We start from the raw sequence: 24,309 nt of genomic DNA on the forward strand, positions 1-24,309 counted from the left end.
GTCGTGGGCTGTTTGCAAGCTGCAGGTTAGACGAACGGTAGTAAAACTGTTAATGGTAGTAAAGGCCCGGCCATGCAAGATGTCAATTTTTGGCGTTTGCATGGGTTTTTTATCAGTTTTGGTGGAATGAATGAAGCTCAGTGGCAAAAAGGAAAAAATATGCAGCAGAAAACTCTTTGCCTGTACTGACAATACCGTTTGTAGGATCCATTTTTTTCCTACAGCATCATTAAGCTTGTATTTGCTTAGAGTGAGTCATTTGCTTCAGGTGCTTTTGTGTATATTATGTCAATCCCCTCAGTAGATGAAAAGGAATATAAAAATATTCCATAGTGCCTGAGCAGGTGTGGTAATGTTTGCGTTAAGAGGAGGTCAGCAGTTTGGTTTTTTTGCGTTTAAACTCTTTATGTCATCAGGTTACTGTGATCAAAGTGCAGATTAAGCTGCCAACAAAGAAAAAAAATAACTTGGATTTTAGTTCGTCATTAATATCGGTGCTTCTGCATTTCAAATGAGCAGATTGTTTATATTATCCCCTCCAAATACTTCCTGTTTTTGAAGTATAAAGAAGTACAGGTAGGTTCTGAAAACATAATTGAAATTATACCCAAATTTGCTGAAAACAAATTAAAAGCTTGAAAAAAAAAGTAGTAAAGCACATCGTTATTTTTTAATATGCTGATTTCAAATCATTTTCTTGCATTTCTGAACAGAAAGTGCAATTTTAACAATATCTGTGCATATGTGTGCATTACTAATTTACAGATGACGGTGCAGGGGCTGCTTAAAGTTACAGAACAGCTAAACCAAATAGTTTTTTACTTTTTAAAGAAGTACACTTGCAGATTTCTGGAATTATTTTTAAATTGTCCATACATTTTCATACCTGTGTGGCAACGCTGGCATCGAACTCCAGGAAAAGAAGTTGTTTTTTTTTTTATTGAAAAATGTTCAAAGTTAAACTTTTGCAATACAAACCGAGCATCATAGATCAAAAGTTACATTTAGGGTTAGGTGATTTTTCACATTCTCAGCTGTCATAAATATGTGGTCATTTTACAAATTTGAACCACTGGATGTATTTGGTCTTTTCATAATTGTGTTAAAATCTTCATGTCCAATTATTGATGTGACCGATGACCAAATGAAAACAGCATCCATTCATTAAACACGCTTCATTTGCGTTGAAGTATTCAAATTATTTCTTTGTTTTTTGGCTCTTTGAATTGTTTTAGTATCAGTGGTGTGGCATCAGGTTTGCCAGGTGTGTACTGACCAGTCTGGTTGGAATTTTTTGTTTCACAGTCTGTGTGTGTTTGTGTCCTTATGTGCACTACACTCTCCACACTTGTAGTTCCTCCAGAGCTAAGCAGAAAATACATGTGAAACTGTATCTGCATCCTGTAAGCAGACAAAACAATCATAACCACACTCGTATAGCTAATGTCTTTCCCACAGTTATGATACATAAGAGTAATATCTTTATTGTAAAGCATACCTGTAACGCTTCACCTTTAGCTTGTGAGTAAAGTTAGATTTACTCATAATAAAACACTCCAGGAAACGGTTGGAAAGGTGAGACAAAGCTGGTAAAACTGCTTTTTCTTCCATTATTTTAAAATAAATCATTATCACCAATAAACAATAAGAGCATTTGACTCCCAATTACTTAAAACAACAACAAACTGGCTCCTCAGATACACAAAGAAGGTGCAGCTCAATTTCTACTAAGCAAATGAGCAATGCTAAACATGGCACTGAGGCATGCGTAGTTTTGCCAAACCGGTTTTAGTCCCTGCCAAAAAACTTCACAGTATGGTGCATAAGATTGTATCGGTTAACACAAGGACTGCACCTTCGCATTCACAATGTGACCCGAGGAGAGGGCTTTACATTTATGTGGGGGGGGGGGGGGGTTCTGTGTGAATTTTGTGTTTGTTCTGTTTATGAGCTTAAGGGGACAAATAGGTAAATGTGCAGCCTTGGTGATTATTTGGTGATTAAGTCCCCAAATCATAACTAAATAGTTTAATGAAATCTATCGCGTGTGATTGAGCTGAAAAACAGCCCACTTGTGCAGAAGAAAGTGTGTAGTGTGGCACTGCCTCTTTCTTAACATGAAAAAGCAGAAACATGACAGCCATGTAATCGAATTTGGGCAAAATATTAAACCAGCTGTTAAAAAAAAAAAGACGGGTAACTTTGTTTAAAGATGAAATGTGTGATGATGAAAGTTTGAGACTGCCATAATGTCTTCGATCAGATTCCTTTTCTTGTGTAACTTCACTTCCTTATGATACCAATAATAACATTTCTGGCTTTGGGAAATAACACCTCCTACCATTCATGCGACCGCCTCCCGGATAAAATCACCGAGTCCCTTTAAAAATAAAGAACAAACTCAAATAACTCCAATACGCTGCTTCTATTGTTAGTCCTCCATGCCCAGGGAGCCGACACTGTTGTCATGGCTCATTTTGAGGAGGTCCTGGACGAAGTCCGCTCGGCTCTGACCTGGGCTTCACCTGCTGAGATCCGAGCTCTGCTGGAGGGTCTGGTGGAGGAGCAGATAATCTCAGAAGCGTACAGCAAGAGCTTGGGTCTGCATCGATTCACTGATGGGCTTGCGCCGGAGCTGCTTTGCGGGGAATCAGGGTGTATACCGGGATCTGATGAGGCCGATGGGGTATTTGTTTCTCGAGCATCTAGCACCCACCAGCATCTCAGCCATGGACCGCTCATTAAGGTAGGGAAAGGTGGGTCACAGTCTCCCTCCGTTGACTACCACCTGGCAGGATCAGAGTTTGTCCCATCAGTGGATGATCATTACAGCACAAGACTGGAGCCAGAGACTTGCTCACTATATGAGGATCAAGTTATTTCCAGAGATAAACTCATTCAGGAATTGAGGGAGGGGACAGCAATGGACGAACACTACCCCACACAAAGGCTCTACTCTGTACCCAAAGTGTTTGATGGCAGACTTTCATTAAGTGATGAAATAACTGAACTGCTGACAAGTGCACCTTCAATGCAGAAGCTGGTAAGTGATAGTGAAAGGGTAAATCAGGGGAATTTGGAGATTGAGAGGGAGTGGTTAGAGCAGATTGAAGAGGCTGCTAGGCGGATAGCTGTACCTCTGTGGCAGCACTGGGACAAAGGAAGAAGGATGTTACAGCCTTTAGTTTATTATAACACAACTGGATGTTCAACTAGTGATAACACAGTGACATACGGCGAAGCACAATGTGCTATTTTAGATCTGGAAGAGGAAATGGAGCTTGCAGCCGCTTGCAGGACACTCGATGCGTGCACCGGCAACTTTAACGCAAGCTTCACGCTGGATGCTGAGGACACACCTGAGGATTTGTATTACCCTTTATATGATGAGGTGGCGACACCTGGAATCTGCATGGATCCCTTTAAAACTTTCGAAGAAGGAGGAAATGCATCACCTGTGGAAGCCTGTGAAGCCACAGACTCAAACAACAACGTCACAGACAATATGGGGGGCCTCCTGGATGCGTGGTGGCCAGGCGAAACTGCAGATGACCTGTGTTGTCTGCCTGAGGACACACAGTGTGGCACAGGTTCGGCACTTGCACAATTTACCTTTCAACATTTGAGTCCCTCGTTTGCACCACAAGATGCTTCAGTTACAGCGGAAGATGACATGATGGCAGGGGTCACCGAAAATGTTTATGGAACAGCAACCTGGGACATAGATGGAATAACAGGCATAAAGGACACTATGGAGTCACACTGTGGTAAGTTTCATTTAAGCTTCTGTTCAGATGCTTCTAACTTTCACTGGTTTTCCTTCTTTTTCCTTCTATAATTTATCATTTATATGAAATGCCCAGGATTACAGGAACAAAAGCTGCTTTCATTCAGGCGTCAGCACAGGGCAGGGACAAATATTTATCCTCTGGTGTTTTCAGTTTGGTCTGTTTGGAAACAGAAAGCCTGCTCCAGGCTTTATTCCTACCAGGACTTGAGTTGGTGGTTAAGGTGTGGTTCACTTTCAGTTTCATTTTGACATTCTGATTTTGGATCCAGTTAAAAATAGGATGTGGTGAGCTTCCATACACATGTATCTTTTTTATTTCCAAGGTCCCCCGCGCTGGTTACTCACTCTCTGACAACAGCTGCAAATTTATGACTTCTAGGTGTAAATATGCCATTGTCAAGAAAGCATAGTGCTGTGAAAAAGTTGTTGCCCCCCTTTTGATTTCTTTTTGCATATTTAAGCCACTTAAATGTTTCAGATTGTGAAACAAAGGGTGGCTGTAGCTCAGGTGGCAGAGCAGGTCAGCCACCAATCAGAAGGTCGGTGGTTCGATCCCAGGCTGCCTCCTGCCAAATATCCTTGGGCAAGATACTAACCCCGTGTTTGCCTACTGGTGGTGGTCAGAGGGCCCGGTGGCGCCTGTGTCCAGCAGCCTCGCCTCTGTCAGTGCGCCCCAGGGTGGCTGTGGCTACAATGTAGCTTGCCATTGCCAGTGTGTGGATGTGTGTGTGAATGGGTGGATGACTGAATGTAGTGTAAAGCACTTTGGGGTCCTATGGACTAGAAAAGCGCTATACAAATGCAGGCCATTTACAAATGTGATAATTAAGATGACCGAAATGCTGTTTTTAAATGATGATCATTTCCTAAGAAAAAGAAGTTATCCAAACGTATTGAGGCCCGTGTGAAAAAGTATCCCCATAATCCCCAGGGTTTAGTTTCAATTTCACTGGTTACTGCCAGGCCTGTCGAATCAAGACTCTACTTATATAGAACCTGTCCAATAAACCGAAGGAGGCTAAAACATCTCAAAAAGCAACACATCATGTCACGATCTGAAGAAATGGTTTGTCAGCCTGGAGAGACAAAGACATTTCTAAGGCTTTGGGACTCCACTGAACTACAGTGAGAGACATTGTCCGCAAATGGAGAAAACGTGGAACAGTAGTGAACCTTCACAGAAACAGATGACCTACCAAATGCTCTTACTCCAAGAGGGCATCAACGACTCATCCAGGAGATCCGGAGGTCCAGAGCAACATCTAAAGAACTGCCACAAAAGCCTTATCTTCTCGAAGAGTGGTGGAATGGACTTGGAGAAAGAATTCGACCATGGCCGATACGTTTTTACCCTTAATCGTTTAAATCATCATTTAAAAACTCATTTGAGTTATCTTTGTCATATTCGTATGCAACAAAATGCTAAGACATTATGAAAGTGTGAATACTTTTTCATGTGGGCCTGACAAATAGTTAGACGACACAAAAAGGTTATTCTTTAGATTTGTTATGACGGTGAAGCTGGTCTGACTAGTAACCGGCCATGTTCAGCTTTGCTGTGGTAACCTACTTTCGGTTTGCACACAGTTTGGCAAAGAACGCTTTCTGATAATGTTTAGCCTGGTAGAGGTTACCACCTTGAGTCAGTTACAAGTGTGGAGCTTTAGTTTCAGCTTCAGGTTTCTGTGTTATAACTTTGCCCTGTTAAAAGGTAGACGTCATTGCTTAGTTCTGTTACTGCTGCAGCTTTAAAATGAATAAAAAGATCAAGTTTTTGTCTACCACACCACACAAATCTGCAATGGAAAGAAAAGGATGTACCTAGAATTAGAATTAGAATTAGAATTCAACTTTATTGTCATTGCACATGCACAGGTACAGGGCAACGAAATGCAGTTTGTTGGCATTTTTTGGCATTTACAATTCCTTATGATAAGAAAGGGGGGACAAAGAGCAAAGGGAGTGGCATGCGCCACAATGGATCCTTGCCTACTGGAATAGCCTTTTGGCATACCTGCTTAACCCACCGAATTACACAGAGGCCCAACTTTAATTCCTCCACCCCCTCATTTTGTCTTTACCCACATATTTCTTAACCTCAGATGTGTTGTGTGTGTTTATATTACTCATCCTGTGTGAAACAGAAATCTCTCCGAAAGCATCAAACACAAAAAATCAAGTTGGTTAACTTAGTGTAATGATAAGTCTCAAGGAAATAAATGTAGGCCAGTGCGACATTAATTACAGACACATGACTTTCTGTAAAACGAACGCATTGTTTTTAAAATGCCTTCCCTCTATTATGTAACTGTGTGGATCAAGCTTGATATGAATGGTATGAGCGTGATGTAAATGTGTCTGGCAACAAGGCACAATCTATTTGGTTTATCTGCCTGGCTGCGGCGAGGTGGAGGTGGAGCAGGTACTTTCCACTCCACTGTTGAAAACTACCCATGTTTCCTTGTCAATTCCAAAGGCCTGGCAGTGAACGCTGATGTTGTTTTTCGGTTGTCTTAAGGTGGTCACAGAGCAGAAACTGTACAACACCTCACTGTGATCCGCAAAAGGCAAACTATGAACATACAGTATTTAGCATACTGTTAGCAATGGATAGAAAACAATGTCATAGTTGTAGAATGTAGAAAAGGGGATGACTATTAATGATAATAATATTAATAAGAAAATTAAACAGTAAGAGATTAAAGCAAAATGTGATCCATTTTAGAGCTACTGATGCCTGTTGTCCCGTGCAAGATCAAGCTTTAGATTTGAGGTGAAGTGCAGTTATATCTTAAGATCTAAAGACTTCCAATGCAGGAATGAGGGAGAAATATAGTTCACCTAACTAAAACAACAAGCTTTAACCTCCTAAGACCCAAATGCTTTCATTGCATGCATTTTTAATTTCTCTTTGCTATTTGGGCTGATTGGGACCTGATGAATGTAAAAACAAATAATTACGTAATTTAAAAAAAACTTACTTGATTTTTGTTTCTGAGAAAAATGACATCCACATATGCTTTAAATTTCGATAGAACAGTGGCAGTATAATGTCCTCGTAATTAGATATCAGGCCCTTGTAAAACAAAATGTAGTATTTTGGTCTAGACAACCCAAAATGTGATGTCCACATATGTGGATGCCAGGTCCTAGGAGGTTAATTAAAAGTCCATCAAAACATGCCAGGCAGACTACATGAAGCTAAGTAGCCTGCAAAATAGTTGAGCCCCCTTTTGACGCTCATGTTGCCCGGGAAAAAACAAAAACAAAGGGATATTTGAGGATGTTGTGGCGACTGTAACGCACAGTGACCTGTTTGCTTTACGTCACCCTTGTTCCTCAACATAAACCTGTCCCTCGTGGCGCGCCACTTGAACGTTTTCTTTGCTTCTTCCATTGTTGTTAAAACAGACCTAAAACAGATGCAGGGTGCACTCTGCACACAGAACCGCCCTTTAACGGCTTGGTGCTTTTGGTAAGGCATGTTAGGCAAAGTGAAAGCAAAAGCATTGTGAGCCACAGCAGGTTGCGCGCTCTCAGTGTATAGGTCATCTGAGGATATATGCAGCGGCTGATGGAACTTGAGACACACAGACTATACATCACATCAGGGCGTTTACAGGACCTGAGCATCACCCAGAGAGACCCGACAGGTAGGAATATCAGCCACGGTGCGCTCCGGTGGGACTGGGTTTGTGGATTCATGAAAGTGCGCAGGCACAGAATAATAAGATTTGTCGGGGATTTTCCACACTTTTTTTCCTTTAATTTACAGGGGCCACTTTAGTAATTTTTAAGCAAATTTAGGTTAAAGTTTTAATTGAGCGGCTGCTTCAGCACCTGCATTGGTTTTCTGCGTTTGGCTTTGAAAGTTTCAGCCATGACAAGAAGAATCAACTCCATTATGCTTTTGTGTGACCAGATGGAGTCGCACCCACCATCATAGACCCCACACGTGTACAGTGCACAAAAATAATAGATCAGACGTTGTCGTAAGTGAAAGTAAGTCCAGTTGGGGATTTGCGGGGAATTCCGGGCAACTGAAGTACATTAACTGTTGAAAATCACTTTCAATGTAACTTTTAAAATATTTTGGTAATAGTTGGCAGCCATTTAGTGTGGGACTGCGCAGGGACAAAGAATTTCACGCACTCCGACTCAGGACTAAACAAAATATTTCTTTCTTTTCTTTTCTTTTTAATATTTATTTTTCACTGTTAGTTTTTAAGGTCTTGCTCTTCTAGTTGTGCAGACAGCATGGTGCTTTGTGTGCTTCAGGTTCCCAAGTTCCTCATTAGAGACACATTTTGTGTGCGATCAGTAACTCAACTGGTTGCACTGTTATTTGTTTGTTTGTTTATTCAGGGAGGTAATGGGCACATATATACTGCTTTATTTTTAGTGGTTCTCAGAAAAACAGTGACAAATTTTAAACAAGGATGTGAGTCGAAAGTCCATAGTCGACTGTAGTCCTCTGTGTCTGGTCTAATAAACAAGGTGTGTGTGTGTGTGTGTGTGTGTGTGTGTTGTGAACTACCTGGTTAACTGCTCAAATGGCACCACACATGGGCACATGGTTATAGACTGCTAGACAACCACACCGCTCAAGGGCACCTTTATGTGCATGATCACCTTTAAAACAACTGGAGTGGGGTTTTTTTGCATGAAATCCTTTTTGTCTTTTTTAACTGCCTTCCTGCAATTTGGGTGATTTGTAGAATTAGTCAGTGTAGTGTTTTATTGTACAAGTAATGATTCATCAGGCCAAAAAGTTGCTTTTTGATTTTTCTGGTGTTGTTGGGTTTTTTTCTACTGTCCACATCGTGGTTATCCTAAAGGTGTCTTTAGGCTGTAAAAGATCTCAGTAGTCATCTCTGCAAGCAGGTTTACCTGAGATTCCTGCACAAGTAAAATTCCAGCACAGGCGTTTTTCTTTTCCCCCAGAGTCAAAGTGCATATTTGTAAACACAGTTTGAACAGTTAACCATACAGTGATAAAGTCAAGGTGTTAATGGTTTTTCAGACTGTGGCCAGATACTGTAGTGTATCGTGTACTGACAGGAAGCTGATTTACTTCTCCTGCTTTCCTACTTTCTTCTCTTTCAGTAAATCCTCTGTTGTTTTCTCACATTACTATTATTACAACAGGCATTGTGTTTTTAGGGTGTCTCTGTCCAACCCATTATTATTGTGATGGCATTATGTTAGGAATAGCTTGAAGGAATTGCAGCTTTGACAAAAGCATCCCCCTGTACTCGATCTTTAACTACCAACATTTATTCAGCTTATCCTCAACTCCACTTTAACCTACAAATATAATAATAACCAATTAGGATATTTGATTTCTTTCCTATGCGCCACCAGATGTCAAGATGCTGGAAGTGGATCCCAATCCCATCGCAGTCCCTTTGGACTTGGCGGATCTGTTGATAGGTTTGTATTGTCACTACTTTGTTTTTCTGCATTGATAATAAAAAGGTGAATTATGTGTTGAGGCAGTGAAAACACAAACAAACACTTCTAAATAAGACACAGATGGTTATTATCACTCCTTTCTTTCTATTTTTCTATCTGTGAGCAGACATTTTTAACACCAACTATTGAATGAAATGCAGTTTAATCTTAAACAGTTTATATACACTTGGGCTCTACACGATTGTGCTGCATGCAACTTTAATAATTATAAAAACAAGAATTAGGCGCACAAGTTTGAATTTATCTTTGTTTTCCTCAAATCCACACGGGGTCAAAAGTTCACATACAGGCTCAAATACATGCATACTCCACCACTATTATATAGCTAAATGTCTTTTAGGAAGGTGCACCTCAACCATTAAAACGCTACCAAAAGCTTTTGGCAGTTCTTGCTAATTCTTGCTAGATTTCTGACAGTTATTCTTGGAAGAATTGGTGAATTTTATTTAGTAGTCCAAACACTTTCAGTAGGGTTGAGGTCGGGGGCTTTGGGAGGATCATTGCAGAGACTTAAAGTTAGCCTGCTTTATCATTCCAGAACTGGGTTTCATGTGTTTGGGATCATTGTCTTTCTGTTCAGTTGAAGTGAAGTTGATGAATCCATCCACTTTGGAAAATATACTAGTACCACTGGTAGCTTAACAGTTGAGATAGGGGTGGTCCAACACCCCAAAATATGATTGAATATTTCACTGAACCAGCTGTTACTGTCAGGAAGGCAGCACAGGACAGTAAAAGCTGTCACAGAACACGGAGTGTTCAGGTAACAGGACCCCAAAGCAGACTCAGCACACCGCAGCTCAGAACTATGTACAAGTTTTTATTGAACTGAGGAATCTTTTAACAACGTTAAGGAAACGAAAAACTAAGGCTCATGCCACGGGGGGAAACGAGGAGCGTGGAGCCCAGGAGCACGTAATCGGGACCGTGGGGAAACTGCAACAGAAAGGGGAGACACAGTTAACAGCACGCAGATTATCAAGAAATGAACAGCTAGACTTCATCAGTTGCCGAGGCTTACAGGTAGAGCAGGACCGTGGAGCTTGGAGGGGAGAGGTGCCCGTGAAGGGAATCCTAGGGAGGGAGGCAGTCAGGCAGGAGGACAGGCAGGCCACAGGCTTCCACGCCGAATGCTGGTCACACTGGGAGGAGACTTACAGACTGGCGAGGAGAAGCCGTCAGAGCTGGCTGAAGTAGTCCTCCGGTGATTGCCTCAGATGAGACGCAGGTGGTTTGGAGGTGGCCAAGCCCGAGGGTGTGGCCACCGCAGCCTCCCACGGCTCCCTGGATGCCGAGCCACGGGCCGTGACAAAAGCTTAAACAAACAGACTGAAAAACTGCATGTAACACAGGACAAATAATAAATAATAAACAATAAATGAATATTGACTGTCTAATATCCAATCTATTCCACCAGTAATTAGTAATTAACATATTTAAAAGAGGCAGTGTTGTATAATGAATACATCAACTTTACATATTTTATATTTTGAAACTGAAATTCTGTTATCTGATGATGGTATTGTTATTTTTTCAGATAATTTGGATGATGATATAAATGAAAAATTGCTGGGTAAGTGGCAGCCAAACATCTATATGTGTTTACTCATGTGTAGTGTACTATATGTAAAACCGCACATAGTAATTTTCTATTACGTGTCTCACATGTATGTGAAGTTTATTATCTAATTATAATTACCTCTGTGCACTTTTTCAGATGTTGATTCCCTCTTTGACTACTTAGAACTCAACGACAGCCGTAAGAACCTCCTTTTGTTACTTTGTACCTGTTGTCACATAGTGTTTAACAGAGCCCACATAACATAATAAGGTTAAACATGTTCTTCATTTGATGTCCTTAAAAAAAAAAGAACACTTCACTGTTAATTTTGTATCTAAATCCTAGTGTAGATACAGACAGGGGAGGAGAGCTAGAAACATGAGGAAAAACAGAAGAAAACAAAGAACATGGCAGTGAATCTCTGATGTCAATCACAGACAATCACTTGGACTCATAAAATAACTGCGTAAAATTAGTTGATATTCAAAGGTTATGGTTATTATGATCTTAAGCTATGACTAAGTTTCACACAAATGTCAAATATGATTCTTAATAAGTCATGACTTAATTCATTTAATACAAAAGTTCAAAGTATCAGTGTCATTACTAATCATTTACTAGTCATTTGGTCAGATACAGAGAACTTGAATCTTTCCTGTAAATTTATTAATTTCATGGTGAGTCTCATGAAGGAAATCTGTCACAAGGACTCGTTCAGCTAAAACTGCTACATTTCCACAATGGATAGTGAAAACAATGGATCTTTTCTGGCATTTAATTATTTTTCTATTACTTTGGTGTAACGTGAATGTAGCAAAAGTTGTAAAATTTAGCAAAATACAATTAAAAGTCCAAAATTTATGCCACCCTTCACATTTTCAAAGTCATGCATGATGGGCCGGATCAGAGTCTTTGCCAGGCCAATTCTGCCCCCCTGGGCCTTATATTGGACAGCCATAATCTAAACTATAAGCAACAGTAAAGCATAACATTAAAACTACCACCATTAAATTGGGTAATTCCAGTGTATGTAATGTGTAGGAATCTTACACATTACATAGGTCTGAGTGGTGGAGGCCTACAACCACAACGTGGTAATCTAGTTGTAGAAATGCACCAGTGTTGTTTTCACCTTCCCGAATAATGAGGAAGGAAGACAAAACACAACAAACGCAGTAGTAAAGAAATGTTTGTGTTTTTTCAGTGTCACAGTCGGAGGTTCACTTCCTCATCTGAACGTTCAGGATGAGGGGCTCAGTGAAATTTAGAGTTTCTTAAGTGACGTCAACAAGTAATTCAGTCATTTCAGTCTGTAGTTATAAATTAACCTTTAAGAAAAAAAACATCTAAATGATGACCCAATCACAAAGCAGAGTTAGGCTACTGCTCGAATCTGAAGGCTGGCACTTTGTTGCCATGACCCATTTGGCTTTATTATCCATCATAATGCTTAATATTGCATAAGACAAATCTAGCAATAACATAAGCGTCTCTTTTGTTGATTATTTTCTCTGTAAGAGTAACTGACCATCAAAGTTACTGTTTTATCTTTTAAACATGAACCTAAAGATTTTTAGCAGAATCTCTTCAAAGGTCTTTGAAGGGGACCACATTACTTTTGCAGCAACAAAACATGTGCACAGGCTGTCATAAATGTATCTTATAGCTATAATTGTAATTATGATTATTTATAATTGTCACCTAAACCCTTTCATGTATTAATTTAGTGTTATCCAATATAAGGAGTACAATTAATTATATTTATATAGATTTTTGTATGCAAGTTTTATGCAAGTATTAGCTGTAATAGCTTTTACTTATCAGTAAGTAAAAGTAAAATTTCTTAAGTAAACTTTAAATAAGTAAATATTAAAATTTTACATTAGTTGCAACAGTGTTTTGATGCAACTAAAAAAGCTATTTTCATTAACATCGATCATTGCGCAGAGAAGCCGTGGCTACTCGATATGTGAGGTGGTTTGCCTTCAGCTTAAAAAAAAAGATGCCAGCATTTCTTAATGGTGCTAACCACCTAGCATGCTAGACAAACAGGGGCGGATCTAGAAACATTTTGTTAGGGTGGCATGGAAATCAGCAAAATCAAAGCCATTTCTTTACACATTTGCAGGTCTTGCATCGGGTAACATTATGCAACATACTCATATTCAGTGTTACTTGTAGCTAGGCTCAAAGTGTTAATGCTAGCTTATTTGAATAAACTTGGGTGACACTAAGGGTGGCAAGAGATTTTTTTTTAGGTGGCACATGCCACCTCATGCCACCATAGTAGATCTGCCCCTGTACATAAACAATGGTGACTAGATTGCACAGTCTTCTTAAACTAAATATCTACTACAATATACATCTAAACACCTTTGTTGTTATCTTAGTACACAAACACAAAAATCTCCACCCAGCATATTGTAAATGCACGGCCCGTAAAATGTAAACCTCTCACAACATCATCAAATGTGATTAAGCCCACAGACAATGGACCGGACTCTGGTCCAGTCTTTACATTTTGTTTAGTATCCACAAAAGAAATGAAGGCAGCCCATGTACATCCTGGTTGCCCCCAAAACTGGGAGGCTGTGTCAATGTAAATAAAAACAGAATACCATAATTTAAAAGTCAATCAAATCCTACTGTTTATCTAACTGTCACAGGATGCCTTGAAAAGCTACTGATTTTTAATTCAGTAATGAAATGCCATGACAATGACAACACGTTCGAGTAGGGGCATCTGCTAAATGCTACATTGACTTTTTTAGTTCCTCATCCATGGACCTTTGATGACCTCCCCACAGCAGCTGAGGTACCCATCGCCAACAGCATTGAGCAGATACAGGAACCCAAAGCAAAAGGCCAATCACGAAGGAGAAAAAGACCGAGAGGTAATGATTGGCTCGTAACTACACAAAGAACAGCATCTACCCTACCAGCATCTTTTTGTTATATAAAACTTAATTTTAGGATTCTAACTTGTCATTTTCACTTTATTGTTTAAAGTCTTGCTTACATGTTTTTCCCTCTCCAGATTCTCAGCCACAGCAGTGCTCGGATGAAAGCCCCAAAGCAAAACGGCCAAAACCATCAGGTGACTAACCCAGAGTCTTCCTCTGATTGTTTAACAAATGATGGAGTTTCCAACCCACATTACATTTGGGACCCAGTGGAATAGACACATTCTTAAGCCTACTATAACTAAACTTATAATGACAATTTATCATTTTATGGTAGTCATAATACTGTGGTGTTTATAGCACTTGACACTGCACTTTCTTACTTTTCTAATTACGTTGGTATGTTTAAGACTAGTGGAAAAAGTTCAAACACTCAGAGCTTAAAATTCAGCCACTGGTTTCCATTCGTATCACTATATTAAGAGATGCTTTGGGGGGGGGTGGGGGGGGGGTTGTTTTTTGCTAATCAAATCTGGAATAATACTATAGAAGATCACATGAAAATGAACTACCATCTGGTACAAAAAGAAAAGGATATGTTTACAAATAACATTCTCTAGTAACAGTAAAAGATCTCCATATTAAGGATGTTCTGAGCATGTTTTGTTGCTGTCATGTTGTAATGTTGGTTCTTCAACTCATGCAGGTCAACCAAAAACCAAAGAGTCACAGGCTGAGCCAGCTGTTGAGCCAGGTGAGTCATGAAAACTGAAACCGTTTTTGAGGCAACATCTGGAGCTTTGAACTTGAAGTGCTGTAAGTGACGTTGATCTGAAAAAGTGAAACTCTGCAGGATAAGAGTTGAAAGAGGATTACCAGGGTTGCAAGATAGGTTATTAAAGTCAAATATTGCAATTCATATCATATCATATTACAAATATCCCTTGCATAGCTCCAAGGTAAAATGCTAGCATGAAAAAGAGCCACTTTCAGCACGTGCATGTGAGAGTGACTTTTTACAAAAAAGGTAATTCAGATGAAATTTCAGTGGTTAGACTTTTGGATCACAGGGTGATAGTTCTCCACCGATGTGCATGAACCAGTTAGTTTGTAAAAAAAAAAAAAAAACAGGAACTTGAAGTTGTAAGTCATGAGTTTACGCCAAAGAATTAGAAGAAGAACTCGCACCTTACCCACCTCGCTTCACATGAGTTTGGTGCTTTTTATAGTTCCGATTTACCACGCAATGTGATAAAAAAAAACCCGAGCATGTATTTTCATTTACATCAGCAGCTGCTGGTCACTGAAGAGATTTAATGGCTCGGCTTAGAATGAAATACTACACCACAAATAGAAATAGGACACTCAAATTTAAGTATACATGTCTGTATTTGCAGAGTAATGCACTTTACTTTGGTCCATTTGTCTTTGGCTTGATCTCCCTTTTCATTTGCACTTGCATGATCACCCAACATGATGATAAGAGAAATGACAGAGCAGAGTGAAACCTTTCAGGGTTAGAAGGTTAAACACTACTTCATGTTTGTTGCACAAAGGGCCAAGAAAGTGATGGTTTAGAGCAAATACCGAATCTATCCTCTCCTTATTGAGTTAATCATTTTTGGAGATATTGAATGTAAGATTTATTATTTCATTCTTGGATGGAAATTGTGTGACAGTACATCTGGGATGAAGTGGTGAAGTAATGCAGAGTAGTGTAAGAAATAACTTTCAATAGGAGGTAAATAGTGCAACGCCTTTTCACAAAGTAATCACGTTTCAAAGTAAATACGGAATGCGATTGTCTTTGAGTAACAAGTTCAACAGCGCTCTGCAATGAGGATGTTTGTGACCGTAAATCTTTCGCTGTTTTTTGAAAAACAAACCATTGTTGTCATTTTTCCAACTCCCTTTCTGATAACTCTCAAGGCTGACTAAACCAGTTCCCAGAAACTGATGCCAGCTCTGGTTGTTTTGCAGGCAGTGATCCCGCATCAGGGCCGAGTCCAGCAGAGACTTTACCGATGTCCACCACCACTCCACCAAGAATTTTTCGCATCTACCCTTCCCAAACAAGCTCTGCGATTCCCATTCAGTTTATCACTATCTCAGATTCCGCAGGAAATCCAGTCCAGCTTTCTCCTCCTCCTCCGCTCATAAGGTTTCCACTCCCCCGCAGCGCCACTACACCTACATATATATTAGGTGAGTTAAATACCGGCATGCCAAGAGTTAACAGTGTTTCCTGTGTACTGCTATGTCATAGCCCAGCAGAAAGTGACATTTGTGACTCTTCTGGTGTTACGTTTTTATTGACACTGCAGACTAGGGGTGTTGAGCATTATGCAAAGAAAATGAGTTGATGTACAGTTTTAATTGCCCTGGCAATCTGACCATAAAGCTTCTTCTGAAAAACTGTGGCTTTGCTACAGCCTTGATTAGCAATCACACACCTGTAACACAATCATGTCTATTTACAATGCAAAAAAAGTTCTTTTCAATCGTAATTATTGATTTGCCATTGTTGTTTCTGTCCACTGGTGGTCGTGTTATTCATGTCAGTGACATCTTTAATTATTTAATGTGTACTGATTATTGTGCATACCCTGTACAAGTAGTCCATTGTCTAACTGTTGTTTCTAATATAGTTCCTACTGTGTCACCACCCCCCAAATGCCAATTACCACCACTCTCCCCAGGTGAGTAAAAAAAGGTTAAATCTTTTATCTGGGGCGGTTGCGTGTGAGTGTCCATGTGTGCATGCTATTCTCTATTTCTTGTCTTCTCTGGTGATGTTGTGCTATTTGTTGTTCCTCATTATGGTTTTGCTTCTGCCTTTTAAGAGACAACATGGAAACTGCTCTCTGTAACATCTGCTTTGTTTGTGTGCCGATGCAGTCATTTCACTCTCTTTTCTTTTGTTTGTAGTCGATGGCACAGTCGCTCCGGTCCAAATGAGTTCGTCCCCACTGGGTTCTCTGTCAGAAACAGCTAGCAAAGCCATGTCTCCTCCTTGTACCTCACCTGTATCCCCAGGCAATGGTGAGCATCGGTATCTGTCTCAAATCTTCCTCCTTGTGGTTATGAGTTTCTGGCATGTGACAAACTTCATGCTTTGTTCCACTTCAGAAATGTCTCCATGTAAGGAATCACCTCTTCCTCAGTCTCCCAAGGTCCTTGATATTCCACGTAAGTTACCGCATGGCTTTTAAGGATCTCTTCTTACTTTGTCTACAGTGATCTCATGAATATACAATGGTTTGTGGAGGACCAGCTTGGTACTCAGTCTTGTTTCTTTTTTAGAGAATGTCAAGGACTACATTCAAGAAGCCAAAGCTCACATGAGTCAAACCTACCAGGATATGGAGGCGGGCCTCAGCCTGTCTTCTCATTATGTAGATGTTCAAGTGAGCCAAAGAGAGGTAGTTCGCTCTGGGAAAAATACAAACAAATGCCTGGACAAGGAGCTAGTCATCAAGGGAGACACAGATCGGCAAAAAACCATGCTGCCACTGAGTCAGGTAGGAGCGTCACTTTTACTGGACAGATTATATCACAAAAGAATAAAAAAAATAAAAAAAATAAAAATTAAATTAAATTAAAAAAAAAAACCTTGTTAAACTCATTGCCTGCTTATCTTTTTCCACTCAGATCTTTGATGGTTCAAATGGAGAAAAATCCAGACAGTACATTTTGCTGCTTGGCAATGCCGGCATGGGAAAAACCACTCTGATCAAGAAGCTGTGTATTGATTGGTCCAGAGACTGCATCCCTCAGTTTGACTTTGTATTCCTATTGGATGGCAAAAAGCTCAGTGTGACAGAGCCGGTCTACAGTCTTCAGACACTCCTGCTCAACCTCTCCTCCTCTGCCCCATCCTGTGTGGACCCAGAAGCAGTGTATGCTCAAATCCTGGCAGCCCCTAAGCGTGTGCTCATCATTTTTGATGGTTTTGATGAATTGCGGAACTATGAAACTCTACTTCAAGCTCAGGAAAAAGACCTAACAGCTTCACTGCAAAAAGACAGCATGGCAAAGACTTTCACAGTAAGGCAGTTGTATTCTGCCATTCTTCAAAGGGTCCTGCTTCCAGGCTGCACTCTTCTACTCTCCACCCGGCCACGGGGAACTGCCAGCCAGCTGCTCAGGCGTACAGACAGCCTTCTTGAGATGTGTGGGTTTACCCCAGCAAATGTGGAAACATATTTGTCCCAGTACTTCTCTGATCCTGGCCTCAGAGAATCAGCTTTGGAGAGTCTAAAGAGCATGAGTTACCTAAATCTCCTTTGCTGGAACCCCGGACTATGCCGGCTGGTGTGCTTGATTTTAGAGCAGTCTAGAAGTGTGGATGTCCTACCAAGAACTTTAACTGGGCTCTGTCATCAGGTGCTGTGTTTAAAAATGGATAAAGACGGCAGGAGTACTCCCACACACACCGAAGCTCAAGCACAATCCATAAGAGACACTGAGACACAAATTTCAAATACCTCTCAGGCGAAGAAGTGTTCGAAAAATAATCAGGCGAAGTCCAGAACGCAGGCACGCACTTCCTCTCGCACCCAAAGGGCAAAGAAGGCACAAGATCAGGAGGCGCAAGTAGACAAAGTGGATCAGGATCTCAGGAGCAGTGGCGGAGAAGCCGTAACGGAGGACTTTGACTTGTTGTCCCAGCTGAGCTCTTTGGCCTGGGAAGGGGTGAAAGCCAACTCTTCCATCCTTCCCACAGGACGGGACATATCTGCCAAAGTCAAGGCATTTGGTCTGAGTACAGGCCTCTTTCTCTCTCATCAGCTGAGAGCAAGTCCATGCCTCTCAAATAGTACCAAGGAGGAAGGAGAAAATGAGACAGAAGCTGGAGAGACAGAACAGAGGACTGAAAACAGTGAAAGGACCACCAATGATTTAACTGATCACCAAAATGACCAGATCCTCTTATGGGCCAACCCTTTCCTTCAGAGTTACATTGCAGGAGTACATCTGGCTTTGTCAAGGTAGAAATCAACCGTTTACAGATTCATCAAAAGCCAGTAGGGCTAAAATATCATAATATCCACTGTTTATATGCTGTTAGATTAAAAATGAAAGCCTTTCCACTTGCAGTCTATTTTCTCTTTCACTTTCAGACTTTTAGAATCCCCCAATCTCCCATGACACATTTTCTCTTTCTGCTTCTCCAGGACTTTAACAGACCGGTCCTTTCTCCAGACCCTCCCTTTCCAGTCTGGGGGGAAAGGTCGTCGGCGACCTCAAAGGGAGGAACTTGAGCTCACTCAGCGATTTGCAGTTGGCCTCTTGTTCCACAATAGGACAGAACTGCAGCGATTCCACACGCATACAGAGACAGCCTTTAGAGATATGGTGGCTAACAAGCAGGGGTTGGTAACAAAACACCTGGAAGGGCTTTCTTACGCTGACCTTACTCCCTCCCAAATCTTGGAGGCATGCCACTACGTCTACGAGGCGAGTTTTACGGACAGTGATGGTGGCCGAGAAGCTGGCAGGACTCGGCTGGTGACACACCTGGCAGCAAATCTTCCAGAGTTCCTGACGTTTCATGGAGTTCAACTAAGCCCGCCAGATGTGTTCACTGTTCAGAAAGCACTTGAACAGGGGGGAACTGAAGGCAGAAGTTTCTGTTTGGACCTGGAGGACTCTGGCATCCAGATCTGTGGACTTCGAGCTCTGGTTGGCCTCAACAACATCAACACATACAGGTAGTGCTTATATACAGCTCTAAACCCTACCCTGCTACAACTATCCCACAAACTGTGGCTGTCCGGTCATAGTTTACTTATCCTGTTTAAGCCTGTCCAGAGAACTAATTTGTAATCTTTTGTATTTCTTTACGTTTTTATGGTTCAATCCTCAGGATTTAAATGGTTAAAGGATAGTATTGGGAACTTTTTTGTGACTTGATAGTCACTGATCTTTACCAGCACCAATAGCAGTGTTAAACACAGTGTTGTGGGTCCTCCAGGTCATGCATTGCTGATGCCATCACCCTCTGGGAGCTGCTGGAGCAGAGTGACGAAGAAAGTCTCCTCCAGAGGGCAGTGTCCAAGTTCACAATCCATCCTTTGAAAGCTAAACAGGTGTGTCATATAGAGCACCTGGAAAAGCTGGTGAACATACACATTCACAAGAGGCTATCAGACAGGTAATACACCACACACTTGCACAACACATTCAGATTTACACTGCAACATACTGGTTTGTGAAAACGTGTTATATTCACTTGTAGCTCCAGCGAGTCTCACTCCATCCTGTCTGAGGGAGTGCCAGCAGTTAAAGAGCTACACAAGCTGGAGTTTGAGTAAGTAGCTCAGATGTTTGATATCTGAATTTATTATGGTTGTCACTGTGAAGCTGGTGATGATAATGATGATACTGTTCCCTGTAGACTTGGTCCAGATAATGGTCCTCTGGTTCTTCCGAAGCTGTGGGATCTCCTGCCAGGGCTGCATAACCTACAGCACTTGGAGTAAGTATACAGCACACTTTTTCTATTTGTATTACGCTTAAGGCATCGCTCTGTGTTTATGAGATGTTTCTAGTAACTGACAGCCTCATTCTCTCACCACCTTTAGCTTAGAGAACAGCAAGATCGGGGACAAAGGAGCAGAGAAGCTGGCCAGTGCTTTAGTCTCACTCCCTTCTTTGGAGATACTTAAGTGAGTATTTGTCATTGGTGGTATAAAGACACAATTAGTTGAGCTCCCATGACACCCCCCAAAAACATCACAGTCTAGCTTTTAACTTAGTTTTGATACGTGTGTTTAGTTGTGTTTTTTTCTGGTTTCCAGTCTATCACAGAACTGCATAGGAGACGAGGGTGTGAAGAAGTTAGCAGCCACACTGAAGGACCTGCCTAATCTGCACTGTTTAAGGTAACATCTGCCTACAGACTACAGAGGAACCTAAAAGTGGCACTTACTTTTGACCCACATAATTTCACTTCCCTCTTTATCTTGCTATTTTTTCCAGTGTCTACAGCAACATGATTTCTGATGAAGGGGCAGAGAGTTTAGCAGCTGTTCTCCCACACATGGCTTCCCTCACTGACCTTGAGTAAGACTTGACATTTTTATTTGGAACTGATGGCTAAGAATTAGGTTCTTATACATTTCAGTGTAAAAGGTTCTGTTTTAGCAAAGGTCTTCCTGTTTAAAAGACTGACAGTAAGTCCACTTACACAGGCAGGGACTGGTTGTGGATGGGAACTGACCACAAGACAACTCATTTGTTTGACAGTTATTTTTCTACATAGTTTCACTTAGTTAATTTTTTTATATACTTTTAAGGTCCTTTTTCGCTTGCTGTTTGGTTATGTTTTCACTCACAGTAAGGCACCAGTGACTACTTAAAATTAGAAAGGGGTCTTTAGCTTGTGATGAAAGTGAGTCAGTCTAGCAAACTTGGATATCAAGGTGCTTCCATAGACTGTACAGATGTATTGCAGTGAGACAAGTTACGAGTTTAGTGCTAAGTAATGTACACATAATTTTAAAAATTACACCACAGCACGACAAACATGACTGAGAGGTGCGGTTCAGTCATTTGAATTAGCTGACATGATGACAGCAGACAGGAGACCCAGGTTTATAGGTGATGCTCACCTGTCAGTCAAAGTGGCCACACCCCTAAGAATGTATCACTTTAATATGCTGTGAAAGCTTACTTGCCCCTTCCTGACTTCTTAGTTTTTTGCATATTTATCACACTTAAATAAATATCATCAAACATATTTTGGTATAAGTCAGGCGTATGGTATGGTATAAATCTGAGTAAATACAAAATGCAGTTTTTAAATGACAAAGCTGAGTTCAGTTTTACTACCCACGTTCAGGGCTGATTACTGGCAGACTTGTTGAATTACAAAGAACCTGTCTGATGAAGTGAAGCAGGCTAAAAGATCTCAAAAAGCAACATCATCCCACAATATAAAGCAACAATTTAGAAACAAAGTAATATGAAAAAGGTTATAACGTCATTTCTAAGGCTCTTGGACTCCACTGCTTGCTTCTGCTTCTTAGCCACAGCTTGAGAAAACTTAGAACAGTGATGAAACTTTCCAAGACCACATGAGTGACTCATCCAAGAGGTCACAAGAACGACATCTAAAGTGCAGGCCTCGCTTCCCTCAGTTAAGGGCAGAGTTCATAATTCATCAAAAAGGAAGACAGTGGGCACAAAAAGCATCCATTGTAGAGCTCTGACTAAAGGCAGATGGATTTGGCTCGCGTTTGCCAAAACACATCTTGATGAGGTTTTGGGAAAATATTCTGTGGACTGATGAGAGAAAAGCTGAACTTTCTGGAAGTTTCGAGTCCCATTACATCTGCGTAAAACTGATGGAGCATTTCATTAAAAGAACATAACATGGTAGTGGTAGTGTGATGGTCTACTTTGCTGCTTCAGCACCTGGAAGACTTGCTGCAATTGATGGAACCATGAATTCGGCTCTCTACCAGATAGACCTGAGGGAAAATGTCCATCCAGGAGTTCCTGGCCCTAAGTACATGCATCCTTTGGTTTTGCAGTAGGACGATGATCTGAAATACACTAGAAAGTACACCTTCGAATAGCACAAAAAAATTTAAAATAAAGATTTATTAGCAGCCTAGCCAGAAGAGAGAGGGGACAGCAACAGTCACTGTTCTTTCCTATCACTGGGATTTCTTCTAGCACGGTATCACTCGGGACTTACTCCGGATGGGCAGAGCTCTCAACTCTGCCCACTGCTTTGCTGTGTCTCACCTGCACTATAGTCTCACCGTGAGAGGAGATAGGGCGGCGTCCTGTTGCCCTCCTCCGGTGTCCCTCCCTTGTCTCTGTCCTGCCAGGCCCTCTTGTTGGCCCTCTTATTTCCTCTGTGACCTCCCAGGTGTGTCCAATTAGTGATCAGGAGGGGGGTCAAGTCTCTCTGGGACAAGTGAACAAATACATACAATAAAAACATGCAATAAAACCATAAGAATTAAACACTGTACATTATTAAAAGATTGAAACTAATAAAACACAGCAACACATGCAAAATAAAAAACACTCAGTTAAACTTGTCCATTCCACCTTGTGACATATGAATAGTTTTTTCCCTAATAAATCAAAATAAATAACTTAAAAACTGCATTTTATATTTATGTAGGTTATCTTTGTCTTTGCCTGGTACAGTGGTCCCAAAGCTGTTTTTATACCAGGTTGTAAAAATGTTTATTTCTGCGATGAAGCATTTTCAAACAGAAGTTCACTGGGAATTCAAGTGAAAAGCAAAGAGCACTTCCACATTTTTTGCTACTTCTGCTTTGGTTTTATTTTTAGCGTTCATGTATTCATATTATAGACAAAACATATTACGATGTCTGGATTTGCGCTATAGGCTTTTTTCTGTTAAAACACATCTAACTTCTGTCTCACTTTTCTTTGACAGCGTAAAGTTTAACAAACTAACAGATGTCGGCGCACAGAGCTTAGGAGCCAGCCTAAGAAACTGTACAAAAGTTAAGACTTTAAGGTGAGGAGCTCTTTCATGTTACTTCATCACACATATTTATTTTTTCCAATTTTTTGTGTTTTTTTTTTTTTCTTACCCTGTTTCATCTCATTTCATCATCCCAGGATGTGGAACCAGTGCATCCCCTTCGGTGTGCTTGAGAGACTCATTCAGCAGGACAGCCGCATCCTATTGCACTAAAATGCAATACCTCCCTACAAGCTTATCAACTGTTTTCATCATGCATCTCATGATGTATACTTAAATTGCACAATGCATTTTCAAACATGTGTGCTTGCAAGGAAAGGACACAAACAAATGATTATGTGAAACTTGAGATTGCACTACAACTGACGTACTTGCTGCTTGTTCTCTGCTGCTGGTTCTTCATAACATTCCACTATCTGCATTACAAAGTGTGTGTGTGTGTGTGTGTGTGTGTGTGTGTGTGTACTGTTTTTCAGTACTTTCAACTTCAAAAAGCACAATTGCACTTTTATAGTCACCCTTTGTTATTAAAGGTGGCTGTTTGTTTTTTTTTTTGTTTTTTTTTATAGTTGTCTGTCCAAGTTTTTGCCATTATCTGCCTTTAGGTGCCTTTATTTGTGTATTTGTGGTGCTCTGTGTGTGTGTGTGTGTGTGTGTGTGTGTGTGTGTGTGTGTGTGTGTGTGTGTGTGAGAGAGAGAGAGAGAGAGAGAGGGAGAGGATAACGGTGTGTTTTTCTGGCTATAAATTATACTGTACTGATTATTGGTTAATTTTATAATAATAAAATGCTTTGACACTGTCACCCTACTACTATTTTTAGTGTTTTCTTTCCACTGATGCCCCTGTGTTCACTGAATTCAATGGGTTTTTTGAAAAAACCCCTTCTTTTCACTTCCTTCACTGCATGTTTCTGTTCTCCATTTCGATGCAAACTGACCTTTAAGAACGTCAGTCTCTGCGTGCGCACTCGACGAAGTGATAAAAAACAAAATTACATTTGTGAGATACTTCATTACTAATCTCACACGTGAAGCATGAATTGTTGGTTATGAAAGAACTGGGTCGAGATTGAATCTCAACAAATAGAAAGGGAAAATACTG

The 24,309-nt window shown here is 40.7% G+C and overlaps 1 protein-coding gene across 1 annotated transcript; it reads left to right on the plus strand.

The window, feature by feature from the left end:
• Positions 1-2,175: 2,175 nt before the first annotated feature.
• ciita (class II, major histocompatibility complex, transactivator) lies at positions 2,176-24,015 on the plus strand. The gene is made up of 22 exons (XM_084926425.1): positions 2,176-3,767; positions 9,155-9,223; positions 10,803-10,838; positions 10,983-11,024; positions 13,598-13,720; positions 13,864-13,923; positions 14,436-14,483; positions 15,710-15,934; positions 16,378-16,428; positions 16,658-16,771; positions 16,859-16,918; positions 17,033-17,250; positions 17,381-18,720; positions 18,907-19,443; positions 19,707-19,886; positions 19,971-20,042; positions 20,130-20,210; positions 20,317-20,400; positions 20,533-20,616; positions 20,714-20,797; positions 23,157-23,240; positions 23,345-24,015. Exons 1-22 carry the CDS (start codon positions 2,468-2,470, stop codon positions 23,418-23,420), a joined length of 4,968 nt encoding a protein of 1,655 aa, XP_084782551.1. The 5' UTR covers positions 2,176-2,467; the 3' UTR covers positions 23,421-24,015.
• The last annotated feature ends 294 nt before the right edge of the window (positions 24,016-24,309 follow it).

The sequence above is a fragment of the Perissodus microlepis genome, chromosome 4 (genome assembly GCF_051167445.1).
Source record: "Perissodus microlepis isolate ML-2025 ecotype Zambia chromosome 4, ASM5116744v1, whole genome shotgun sequence".
Lineage (NCBI taxonomy): Eukaryota > Metazoa > Chordata > Actinopteri > Cichliformes > Cichlidae > Perissodus > Perissodus microlepis.